This window comes from Perna viridis, chromosome 11, assembly GCF_037379345.1.
Source record: "Perna viridis isolate PV_CMFRI_1.1 ecotype Kerala chromosome 11, ASM3737934v1, whole genome shotgun sequence".
In the NCBI taxonomy this organism is placed as follows: domain Eukaryota; kingdom Metazoa; phylum Mollusca; class Bivalvia; order Mytilida; family Mytilidae; genus Perna; species Perna viridis.
In genome coordinates, this window is record NC_142455.1 from 31,785,352 (window position 1) to 31,799,360 (window position 14,009).

At 30.6% G+C, this 14,009-nt stretch overlaps 1 protein-coding gene across 1 annotated transcript in view; it reads right to left on the reverse strand.

The window, feature by feature from the left end:
• LOC148603739 (calcitonin receptor-like) overlaps positions 1 to 14,009 on the reverse strand; it is a 28,054-nt gene extending 14,045 nt beyond the window's left edge. Inside the window, exon 1 of the mRNA XM_088553409.1 lies at positions 13,597 to 14,009. Within this exon, the coding sequence (XP_088409535.1) occupies positions 13,597 to 13,696 (100 nt within the window). The 5' untranslated portion in view covers positions 13,697 to 14,009. The remainder of the gene's footprint in view (positions 1 to 13,596) is intronic.

Genomic DNA, 14,009 nt, shown 5'->3' on the forward strand with positions numbered 1-14,009 from the left:
TGTCCAACATAATGTTCCTATTACCAAAAAAAAAAAAAAAAAAAAAAGAAAAAAAAGAAAAAAAAAGATGAATCATCTGTAGCGAATCTATCCACTAATTCAAATTTGTTCAGATTCGAGACAAATGTCTCTAGAACTTTTAATGACATTTGTTTAAAATCTTAATTTTATTCAAGTGTTTCTTTTTGTTGCTTTTATTATATGATGTAATGATTGTGAGACCAACTTACTCTTTGCATTGAAAGAATGACTGTTAATTTTTTTTTTGGACTGGGTAGAAATAATTTAAATCACTACACAGGTTATTCAATGTGCTCCACGGGCATTGAATTTATTTCAAATCATTTAAAACGAAATACATCCTTTACTTATGATTTAATTTAAATATAAAATCTCAAGGATTAAATATAAACAAAAGGTGATGACGTCACAGCCATGTTACAAAATTTGGTCCATAAAATGGTGGAAAAATCTTATCCAAACAGAAAGCGAGTTACTTCTGAAATTATTTTTTTTTCTTAAAACTACTAAATAATAGTGTTGCCGATGGTAATTCTCTACAATTTTGCATTATTTTTTTTCTTATTTGTTTGTTTTTTTTGTATCTTTTAATCTAATTAAACCAGAAAGCAGGTGTTTGACATCGTTATTTCATTCCTTGGAGATGCGTTCTACCAGTATAGATAAAATGCTTTAAATTTGGAAAACTATGAATATTGTTGTATGCATATATACAGAACCGTATTTAGAGTTCTGGATTAGAATAAATATGGTATGACGTCATCCTCCCACAGAAATGAACCCCCGTACTACATGTGAAACATTAAGACTGTATTTGGAATGATGAATAAGTAATGCCCGTGTCAATTATATAGAATTATAATATAATTATTGCTAAATCAGGGACAAAATGCAATTATTACAAAATTGAAGAAACATTAAAGGTGTTTGAAATTTTGCACAGGTCAAGGTTCAAGGCATCATTATTACACTATGTTGCAAGATTATATACAACAGTACTCCAACATGTGTAAAATGATTTGTTATATAGAACGAACGATAAATAATGGCAGTTTATTAGGACTGACATTAATTATAGATGTTCGTAATTTATCAAGATAAATTCCTTGTGGCGCACCATACTCCAATGTGGACATTGATGTGATAGAATTGCGTAAGAAACAAATAAAGGGCTTTCTATTCTCAACTCATCTGCTGTATGAATTTGGGATTGCAAAAACTTCAATAATAATATCCAAATAAAATAATGTAGACGATTGTTTTTTTATATAATTGGAACATGAGATATAGTCGAAAATGTGAGCAAAAATTGCCAATGGTCACATCTAAAGACACGTATAAGGTACTGACAATATGATAAACCCGAAATATTCTTATGTTTAAAAAACTGTAGTAAAGCAATAAGCAATCAAGTCATCATTTCATGAACTAGTATAAACAAGATTAATTAAACCCCAAAAACAAGAAAAACATCAAGGTAAAAAGGCACGAACTACTAAAGCCAATTGAGCTTATTTACGTAGACTATAATTTTTGTTCGCCATATAACGCAAAAATTACGGGTGAAAACGCAAAACTTTCGCGAAAAACGCGTAATTTAAGCGTTATAACGTGAAATATTATATATATATTATAAAAGACATTATGGAGACCGATGTTGTATATTTTTTTATTTCATGTAGTTGAAATATATGAAGCAGTGAGACTCCTCGCTTCTATGTTGATCATGAATAAACTTCTCTTGAAAATGGAAGCATTTTCAATTAATGACAAGCAAGAAAGCAAGAACCCATTTAGCGGCCGCATTTATTTTATATCAAAGTCTAATGGTGATTGCTATATAATCATGGGGCCTAGGTAATTTGTATGCTCCTGCTAATAGCTAGCACCTATCGGCATTTATAAAACGACTGAAATACTTTTATTTTGTTGTTAATATATATATATATATATTTGTTTGCTTTTATTTTGTTTCATCGTTTTGGTTCCTTTTCGTTCCATTTTCATTCTTGATATAAAAGTGTCATAAACTACTTCGTTTGATCAAACAAAACATAAATACTACTTTGAGCAACTCGACGGGTGTTTCTAGAAAAGCTGCGGACGATTACCCTACCGGTGCACCTGATCCATGCTCCCAGTTTTTAGTGGAGTCCGAGTTGCTCATTTACTTTTGTTACTTTTTATGTATGATTTTAGTTACTTTATGTTCTTTGTTGTGTATGTCTGTTTTCTATGTCTGGTCGTCATCCCTGGATTACATTCTTTTGATTACCGCTATAACCTTGGTTCCCTTGATTATTCTTTGATATAGAACAAAAGAGTTTTAAATCTCTTTAAATGTCGACCTCCAACACAAAACAAAGGAAAATTGAAAATTGTAGAGAAAAAAAATTAGAAAGTCCAAGTGTTAAAATACAGGAAAACAAATCAAAGGCTTTCTTACTTCATTTGAGTATGACTAAGTAAGAAACATGAACATGATAAATACAACTATATACATGTACAAAAACAATGTAAACATATTTTCACTGATGACACATCTAGATACATGTACATTGTATTTGAAAAACTTGATGAAGACCAAGACTTATTAATGAAGAAATAGAAAATAATTTCCAAAAAATCTTTCATTTTACTAAGCAAACTAATTTTGTATTATTTTTTTTAAAGATTTTTAATTAAGTTTCTTCTTCCTTTATATATGCAAAACAAGTTGCACCTACCTCATATAATAAAACATGTTTTATTTGAGTTATTATGCTAATGGGAGAAATTGGAAAACACTTTCTAGTCAGTTCCCTGGTTTGCCAAAGAAGTTGTTTTCAGCTTTTCATGACATACTAACCATTTTTCGATTTAATTTAAATGTAAGTCTTGGTTTTTGTTTAATGATGAATATGTCACTTTTAAAGTGCATGTGGAAGAATATGTAATTTTAGCTCGACGGTTATAAAGGAGCACTACTTTGTTTGAACGGAAAATGTTTTAACAAACTTGGTAAACAAACAGTATAATTCAATATTATTTAAATTTTCTAAAATATCAAAAACACCAATCAATCTTTTATTACAATCCTCAAAACAAAGAAAAGTAAAGATGATGTGTAAATACTTTTAGTAAATGCTCATTTAATTTTGTTACTTTGAATGTATGATTTTAGTTACTTTATGTTCTTTGTTGTGTATTTCTGTTTTCCATGTCTGGTCTTTGTCCCTGGATTACATTCTTTTGATTACCGCTATAACCTTGGTTCCCTTGATTACTCTTAGATAAGCTACTGTGTGTGACGTCGTATTTAGCCTAAATAATTTATCTATCTAAAAATTAACACTAAAAAATGACCTCATGCAAAGTCGTTTTACAGTAACATGGAAGTTAACGAAATAAACAATAAAAAAAAAAGTGATATACCTAGGAAAAATATTACGCTTAAACCTAAAACACAATCTTATTATTTTGTCGAACATACAGTAACCGGAAGTTCATTTTATCTTGAATGAAATGTAATAAATTAAGTACAGCTCTTTTATATCACAGTCTACGATGAAAACACACTCGTATGTCGTTTTCGGATGAAATATAGACACAGATTGACGAACGAAAAATGGCAGAATCTTAAGTAGCTAAGACGTTAACCAAACTACGTCTCATTAAGAGTTCTAATAAATTTATTTTCTATATAAATAGACGATAATGGGATAATATATTTGATGCCAATTGGTTATTACTGGTTAAATCCCATCCTTATCCTGTGATTACACACCATAATTAAAAGACAGGATATCATTGATTTGGACAATTAATCATTGGAATTAAAACTTCCGCTCATCCAAAAATGAGGCGATAATACCCCAACCAGAACGAAAAGATAAGAGGTTTCCAATAGAGAGATAAAAAGACATCGGTAATTTCTGATGCAAGTATACAACGTTGTGTAATGACATTGATTACAGTCATTAGCAATTTATATAATAGTACATGTAAAGTGAAACGCATGATGAACTTTTAATCCAGTAATAAGTAGCATGAATATAAAGTCAATGTATAATCATTATTAGAGATGCCGTAGAATGTTAATAATCAATAAAAAGACACATGTTTGTTCTATTCAAATCATTCTATAAATAAAATCATGCTTTTTCGACAAAATTATTAATACTATTTTCATATTGGAGTTATCATGATTATACAATATACTCATGATAATACCAATGAAAAATATGCTACATCTTCTTGTGCATAATATGGAAATATTTCACTGCTTGAGCTTAAATTTTACGTGACCTGGATAAGCAAATTCATCCGATATTATTCAACTTTACTTTAGATTTCCGTAAATAGCCACACATATCAAAGCATGTATTGCAGTCGTAAAGGGAAGTTAAGAAGTTTTGCAAATACTGGTAGATAAGCAGCTGTTTGTGACGTAGCTTTTAACCTAAATAATAACTTCAGATGATTGAATTGAAATAAGCAAATGATCTAAATCTTAGGGTCAACATTGAAGTAAATGAGATAAAAAACAACACAAAAGAAAACAAAACAAAATGTAACAAACTAAAGAAAAAAAAACTAACAAACACAAAAACAAAAACAAAAGCATCAAGATAAAAATTATTTTAGGTTCCATGTTGTATGTGTCAATTTTCCATCTTATCTATATTTCTTTGATTTCCGCAATAATCTTGGTTGCCTTGATCACTCTTTCAACTGTTGCCAAATTATTTACATCATATGACTTTGTCTGACTAAAAAATACCACCAAAATGAAATCGCACATGATGATGCTCAGTTATTGTTGGTTGGACCTCTTTCTAACTCAACCTTGATGGAATGTGCTGGAGAGCTGCATCATTTTGTCTACCCTCGGATTCATCTCAATTCAAATCACTAGTATCCCAGTAAAGTCAGACATACCTTTTCGAAGATTCACACTCGGTTTATAAATAAAAAAAATCTTGTTTTTTACCAGAGCGTCACCGAGATATTTTTATATGGATGCTCACCACCCACTAAACAGCAGGATCAGTCAGACCTTAATAATGAAAGCAATAGTTAATCTGCCTCAATATTATCAGACGATTTAATCATCGATAAAGCGTAATATGGTGCCGTTTCATCGTGTTGTTACTTACACTTACATTTGATTAAAAATAGTATGTTTAATTGAATAGTGTTTCGGTATTGGTACCTGCATGTACTGTTCTGAAAGAATATATATATATTTATCAATTTAAAGCTATGTAGTATCATCAATACTCAGTTACCACAAAATATAGCCATAGACCTAGGGTAATTGACTATTATTCAGTATGCATCATTCAGCTTGCAGGATGAATTGATATGTATCTTTTGGTTTGCGTCGCGAATGTTGATGAACGAGCGATTTTCATGTGACCTTTCCCACGTATAAATAGTGGTGAATAAAATAAAAACCATCCATCATACTTTAGTACATGGTCTATACGTGAAAGGAACCACCAAGTAGAAACTATTTCATAACGTTATTTTATAATTTTCTATCCCTTTCAATTACACATTTCGTATATGTCGATGAAGGTAAGCAGGAATCACTAAAACATACATAAAAATCCTGTAGTATCATAACATTTCGTAAACATGAAATATTACAATGTTGGGTACAAGGAGTAACATCCATAACAAACGGATAGACGGTACTTTAAATTATTTGGTCAAACGTAACAGTTTTGAACATATTGTAATATCCAACTTTCGGATAGTGTAATTGTGTTTTACTGAAAAGTACAAGTACAAATTATGTAATAGCGAGAATGTGATAATTAGCATACTGACCAAAACTATAATTCTTACTTTGTATCAATAGTTTACAAGATGTTTGGAATGTAAATAGGATTGGTTTAGAAAAAAGATACTTTGTTTTGTGTATTGATAATTCATACATAATCAGGAGTCTAAGAACAACATTATGGTGAAGCAAACGCAGTTACCCCTTATGATTTCAATGAGACGCTTAATATGGGCACAGAATTTCAAAGCAATTTATATAAATACTGTATTGCAACTATGCTATAAACTCTATCGTTCGAAATAAATCATCAAGACAATTGCAAAATTTGTTCAAATCTTAAATATGTATGTGAAAAAAAAGAACTATAATTACTGTATCTTGTTTTAAATCTTTATTTCTGTTTAATCTTTTTTTACCAAAAATTGTAGCAATAAAGAAAAGTTCTTCAGTCACAGTTCTGTAAAAAACCACTAATATACCATGGCCTAGTTTTGTTATATCTGACGAATGAAAGTTGTTAAATCAAATATGTAAACACGAGGAGTATAAAACATAATATTTTTGTGTAACCCGAAGTATCCTGTGTCAGAACTAGTTTTGATTAAACTTGTGTTTGGGCGGTAATGCAAAACTTCTGTTGCCACACAATAACAATGATACTCAATTAAAACATTATATTTAATCATATTCTTTAGCATGATTTGTATGCCAAATGATTCTTAACTTAAGACAAATTTTCATTTCAGGTGCATTTCATATATAGCCATTGAAGCTTAACTAGAAAACATGATATGAAGGTATTTATTATGGAAACGTGAAACTCATACAGATTTATTTAGCAACCAGATTTCATTCATTCATAAAGTAAGGTGTAATAGAGTTAACTTGGATCGACAAGTTTGATATTGCAAGAAAATTGAAGCATGACAAGAAAAAAACGCCTATGAACAAGACCTAATAAGTTTTCTGGAATATACAATGCGTCTTTCCATTGTGGTTAATTGGTAGCGGTCTTGCGTGAGGAATGAAATTGAAATGTCATGTTATCTTCTGTTGCAGAAGTTCGCAGTAAATAAGTTTAAAATTATACAAGTAATTATGCACTATGCTTTAGCGAGATTGCTTGTTTATGTTCAAATTCTAATTTACTGTATAGCAAAGTTAAGGTTACTTTTGTTATAACATTTGAAACGCAATAACATAGTATCTCCAAAAAAGGACTAATTTTAGAAAGTTATGAAATGTAAAATTGAGAATATATAATGAAATACAAAAATATAGAACTCCAGGTATGGAATTTTGGACAAACAGCAAATGCATTAATACTGTTAAAATAGAAGTCAACCATTCACCTTAATTACTTTGTGTAATGAAATTTATTTCTTAGGTGAATGTTGGGAAATCGAGAATGGATGACGTCACCTAACTTAATGATTTCCCGAAATGGTTTCCATTATGAGTTCTAGATTGATAAATAATGAAATTATGGCAGTGAAATGAACAAAGCAAAGACGATGAGAAGTCATGTGATTTAAGGTACCATTTAAGGTAATATTTGACAACTAAATTACAAACTTAACTTGATTTGTGTGTGCAGTTTTTGTCATTCGACATTGGATACTGTTTAGGTTTTAACAGACAAATGTTCACCTTTACTTTAATCAGCATCAAATGGTTCACTGTTTGACACAATTCTGGTAAACTGTCTTTTTGATACATTACATGCATTTAAATTTATAACAATAAGCACAAGTTTCACATGAAATTCGTGACAGATATAACGTGAATTAGAGTCGTTCTTTCACATGTAATTGACGTTATTTCCACGTGAAACTCATTTTACATAAATATCACGTGAAGGCACGATTAACTCGAATTTCAGGTGAGATCTGCCACAAATTTTATTTGCTTAATTCAGAGGAAAATAATTTCGCTGCGTATGTATATACAGACAGAATTACAGAGTATTGTTATAAATAGCAGTGGTATAACGAAGACATTTTACTGATAACATTCAAGATAATCATCTCTTATCTGTCCACCACCTACACATGCCAAATAACTTTTTTTAATATTAAGTCCCTTATTCTATTAATTCAAAGTGTTAAGCTGCCAGATTAGTTTTCTGTGATGGTAACAAACATTGCTAACCTAATAACTTTGTCATTAGTTTTACTTCTCGATTCTTTTTATTTTCTTTATAAGACAAGGATCATATGATGTCATTACAAATATCATTCGTAAACTACTAATTCCTTTTTGTTGGTACGTAATATAACGTAGTGATAGGTTTCTCATGCGGCTCAATAAAATTCGAGTGTAAAAAGGAAACTAAACTCCTGAAAATCATTAGATAAAACTGTTTCTTTTTTACCATCTATACAACCTAAGAGTAAATTGACCATATTTTGACAAGCCATAGTTTTATATAAGTTTAAGGTGACACAATATCAGTATTGATGGGCTAGAATTTTTTTCTACGGTGTAAAAGTGATTATATTGAATTGAATTTGTACCACGAGCCTGTAAATAAATCGTTACTCTTGTACAACTCTAACATTTCTAATCAATTTTCCGTATCAAATTAATGAACCATCTTGGTCTGCTATTACGTTAAGATTCTAATTATCAGTTATAAATATCCTTTGTTCAAAAGAACTTAAACATGAAGCCGTTTTTTCTCTTTAATGGTCAGGTTGTATGAAGTAGTTTTGTCATTTAGTATCAAACAAGGGGAATATCAATTAAATTAAACAACACATAATCAATTTCATCATAAGAAATGTTTACTACATTTACAACGAACAGATTATTACACAAGAGAAGCAATAACTGCCCATAGATAAAATTGCTTATCTCTGAAGTTCTACTATTATCATTATGACTACCATCTATTATGGATACTTTTTCTTTCTCACAAAATCTACCTTTAATGAGCTGTACGATGCAGCCCATCCGTCAAAAGCATTTGAGTACATCGCAGTTTTAGTGGGGTTCGTGCAGTTTATTTCGGCATTTGTTCTTTTTAGTTCTGTTGTGTTTTGTGTTGAATAATGTCTTCTTTATGTCTTCTGTGTAGAATTTTCTTATTGGTTTGCACACTGAGTTCCCCTCGTAAGCATATAAATATAAAATGTCCTGTAAATTAATTTAAGTTTGTCCTTTTTATCTACTTTCTTACTCCTTTTACCATTCTTTTTTAGAATATTTTCGTAGCAACTTTCGGCTAAAATTATTGTTTTTGTTACATCGAATGTTCCCATTAACAACTTTATCAAGGTAATTTAAGAGCATTTATGACCAAAACTTGATAATGACGTTTTCTATTTCATTGGTTGAAATATCATTCAAATACTGAGATAACCTAAATCAGCTTATATTTTTGCGAACATCTCGACCCATATGTGATAGAGGTAGGTAAGAAGCGTAAACAATAATGGGTTTATTTCATTGGTAAAAACAAGAACTCAAATTTTATTGACTATGATGAAACTCATAAAAATTGAATAAGTAAATGACATTCTATATTTAGAAAAATACCATTTTGTTATTGAAAAAAAATAACATGCAATATTATAAAGCTGGTGCCTTGCTTGACATTTATATGAGCATAGTCAAGAGTAATCAAGGGAACCAAGGTTACAGCCGTAATCAAAAGAATGTAATCCAGGGACAAAGACCAGACATGGAAAACAGACATACACAACAAAGAACATAAAGTAACTAAAATCATACATACAAAGTAACAAAAGCAAATGAGTAACTCGGACTCCACTAAAAACTGGGAGCATTGACCAGGTGCACCGGTAGGGTAAGCGTCCTCTGCTTTTCTAGAAACACCCGCCGAGTTGCTCATAAAAAGTCAAGTCCGGGGTAAACAAACGAGGAAAGGAGAACTTCGACCCGTTGAATAAATTAGTTTTCATGGTGCTGATGTAACACCATAACGATCCACGAGTTCATGATGACGACCATAAAACTTCTGTAGTGATGACTTCAATCTTGTAGCAACATAACCCTGAATGCAACTACACATTGACAAATTCAGAATTTGATTTCGACAGAAACAAATTGAAATACCGATCAATTATTTCAGTTATTTACAATGGTTAGTATGCATCCTTTTTTTTCGGTCATTGCTCCCAGTTTTGTAAGCGGAGTCCGGATTGCTCATTTTCTTTTGTTTATTTGTGCCTGTTAATGTGGTTGTATGTGTTATTATGTGTATCTTTTTCGTTAATTCAGGACAATTTTCTTTTGGATTACAGTTCGAATCCTGGTTCCCTTGAATTCCTGTCCTGATTATTGACAAATTTTCAGACTTTTACTTCATAAAAGACTGATACTGTATATTTTGTATACAATTTTAGTATTATTTCACAATGACTAAGTTTCTATGTCATTGACATTGTTCTCGGTAGTAGAAAGGTTTTATGCGAAGCCGTTGTACTCCAGAAGTCAAGTGAAAACTATTTGCCTTTTAACTTGTATCATGTATTAATATTTAAATTAAACATGTAATGATTATAATTGCAAGCTTAAAGTAACGGGTGATGTTTCAATTATTTAAGTTGGAAAAGAGCTTGATTACTTTTAGTTTGATCTAAATGAGTCGTTCAGATGCAATGTGCCTTCTATAAACACACACGATTTAATCAGTTTTAAGATATTTAAACAAATAAGCAAAATTCAATGCTTAATTATAATGACCAGGAAATAGCAATGACATTATTGGATATTGGCAACGGAAAAGATAAAAAAAAACCGGACAATTTAGAGACATAAAAATCCAAGTACATGACCAAAACGCGAAACATGAGACTGTGACGGTCTACATAAATATAATGACAAAATGATAAATACAGTCACATATACAGACTACAGATAAGACAAAGTATACAGCATACAAATATTAAAGCACTGAATTTGAAATTACCTTCTGCAAAAAGCCAAGGAGGGTAAGCATATTCTACCATCGGTTGCCGTCAATAGGTGAAGTTTAAAAACATTAAAAAACGCGACAAATTTGATTTTGAGCATGTTGATTTCATATATTTCGAAAGTTGTCAAATAAGATATAATTGTGCAGTAAGTTCTTGGCAATGATTTATACTATTGAATATGTTCTCCTTACTAAGAGTAATCGTGAGCAGCGTCCAAACAATTATTGCTATCTTATCAGGTAAGCAAGTTAGAGGCTAGTGGGTAAGAGCATATCATTTCCATGCAGCTTCTAGTAAATCTCCAGCTAAGTATAAGTTGTTTAGAGTAAATAAATGTATTCATTTTCTATCGTTGTCAATCGTAATAAAAACAATCCAGAAAAAAACCTACTGATTATAGCTAATACATGACAGATCACTCCACAAAATATCATTACCCCAGAGGCTTACATCTATGTGTTGTAATTGATTGCCGATGATAACAGCCGAATAGCAGTTAGAGTATTCTGTACTATGGTTTAGTTATATTGTATTGCCTTAGATAATAGATGCTATCATGACAAGAATGTTAGTTTGTTTGAGAAACAATGTTTCCCCTTTTTTAATTTGTTAATTATGTAAAACGTTACTATTTTATTTATTTAAATGGGAGTATGCGATATATATATATTGAAAGAAAATCGTCAAAAGAAAATAATTGTGATTAATTGTCGCATGAACTGGTAAACTGTGCAAATGAGCATCACTCTTTTATTGTACAAATGTCAGGATTACATAACAATATCGGTATGATTTATGTATCATATGAGAGAACCGTAGAATTAAAAGCTACATTACTAAGGAACCAGCAGATGTTTACGTGAAGTTTTGGTTAATTAATATTCATAGAATGCCACTCCTTGTCACTCTACTATACATTCCTATGAATTCATGATGCGAATACTGACCGGAATTAAACATCCTTCATGACTGATGGCCAAATAAGAACAGCAACTGGAGTTTTAAAATAACTGTGATGTTTTGAGAATCATTGTACGTAATCCATTACATTTAAGTGCAATGCAATGTGTAAATACAGTCAGAAAATGCAACGATCTTAACACGGAACAGCAAATACAGTTGAAATATATTATCTGAGAAATAAAACATCACAAAAAATACACACACTGTAATATAAAGCATAAAAACCTGAAATATCTAAAATTTGAAATTGTTCTGGACTGTAGTTTCATATTAGTTATTTTTAAATCATAAACACAACGATATATTTCCAATATTCTATTCTGTATTCAACATTAATGTTGCAGAATGTTACTTTATGATGTTTTCTCTGATATCTATATACTACATTAGTCAGCATTGTGATTTCTTATCAAAATATCGGCAAAAACGGTATTATCCTTAAATTTTACATCCTAGAAATTTACATTCACTGGCGTTGCTAAGGTCCGAATCAATGTTAAAATACTCACAAAAAGTCATTGTTTGGGAAAATAATGAGATAAGCAGACCACAAAATATCTGGTTTCATAACGACACTGATGTCTGCCCATAACCTTTAATGTGAACAGAGTTTTCTATAGCTACGACAATAGTCGTGTTTGAATAAGCAATATAAAAGGAGCAAACATTGTGCGGTTTTAATATATTCAGAAAAAGATGGAATCAAATTTTCTTTGTGGAATGATGTATTTCTTCACAATACATTTCATTAGAAGATGCAATAATAAGACCCACATAGACATGTTTACTTTATGAAACATACCTAATAACCGTTTTAGATATTTTGTTCTGAAAAAGTACAAATTTTAATTAGAAATAAATCTACATGTATGTCTGTCGCAAATTAAATAATGTGCCCTGCTGTTGTTTTTTTATTCTAAGAATTCATGGCAATTATTTTTACACCTGAATTGATCATTATTGTACACTTCTATGAAAACTTCGAAAATGACACAAGGAACTTCAGAATACTTTCACGCCTACTAAAAACCGAGTGGAGATCCATAATATACAATCCAAATTCTTATCGTTAAGTCTACAATGATCATTTCACATAAACGGTATGGAAGCATCAATCATTCATGAAGATACAAATATGTAAAAGTATTTAATTGATCTTTTTATGATCTTAAATTAAAGACGGTCACACAAAATGTTGTGTTGAGAAATTCAGACGCAATTACAATATCTTTATAATGTCAGTTCATTAAGTGCATGGTGGTGCCGACCGAAGGTCTTAAATGCATAAATACGAATCATTAAAACGATTTAAAAAATAATAACAACACAAAGATATCGATAATCGAACACTTTTTACTTACGAAATCAAATGGCTTAGGAAATAGAGCAGACTAAGTGTAAATTTTCAAACAAACGAAACAATTAAATTGCAAAGAACGGTTACACAACAGTTGCACAAGGCCAAATATATCGCAATTGTGCATATTTCAAATTAAAGTTCCATTTACATTATTCTTTGGCCTTCAGTATTAGAAGGTGTAAAACTCATTCTTTTGATTTTTTTATAAAGGCAAGATGCAGAATAAGTTTTAATAGGTGTAAACCTCATTATTTGTAAAAGTGAAAACTGTCATATACGTAGAAAGTTTTAGCATGTAGTAAAATACCGTAAAACAAGTACACACAGTTCTTAAATAGCAGTTGATACCGGGCTTGATATCTAAAGGCATCACTTTCTATTTCTACAAGACCTGAGTTGTTTTAGTCTTATTACCCAATGTAAGCTGGGTGGGGCATGTTACTCAAGAAGAAAGCCTCCTTATACTAATTCAGTAAAGTTTTATACATGTTTATATAAACAAATTTACATTTGAAAAAAATGTTTTATTTACATACCTCCGAATTTAGGAGTTGTCTGTGAAAGTTTTTTTCGGCATTCATCCTCATAATCAGATATTTCAGAAAAAATCTCCGAAATTTTATCCGGAAAAGTCATTCTTTACACATTCCAGGAAACTTTCTTTTTCAATAAAAAACTAACTTTTTTCCTACTGATGTCACTTATCTGTGATTGACAAGTAGACAACCGTGAGCATAAGTTCCAATATTGACTCTATTGACTCTATGGCAGTGATTCCTTAACCTGAATTGTAATTATACGAGAAAAATGAATAATCCGACTCGAAGTACAAATCATGACATCTACAGATGGCTACACCGTGCCAATAAATGATTTTCTTTGAATTTTCGTCAATAAAGTATCAATTTATATGGAAATGAAATATAGTTAAAGTATGTCACAAAATTAA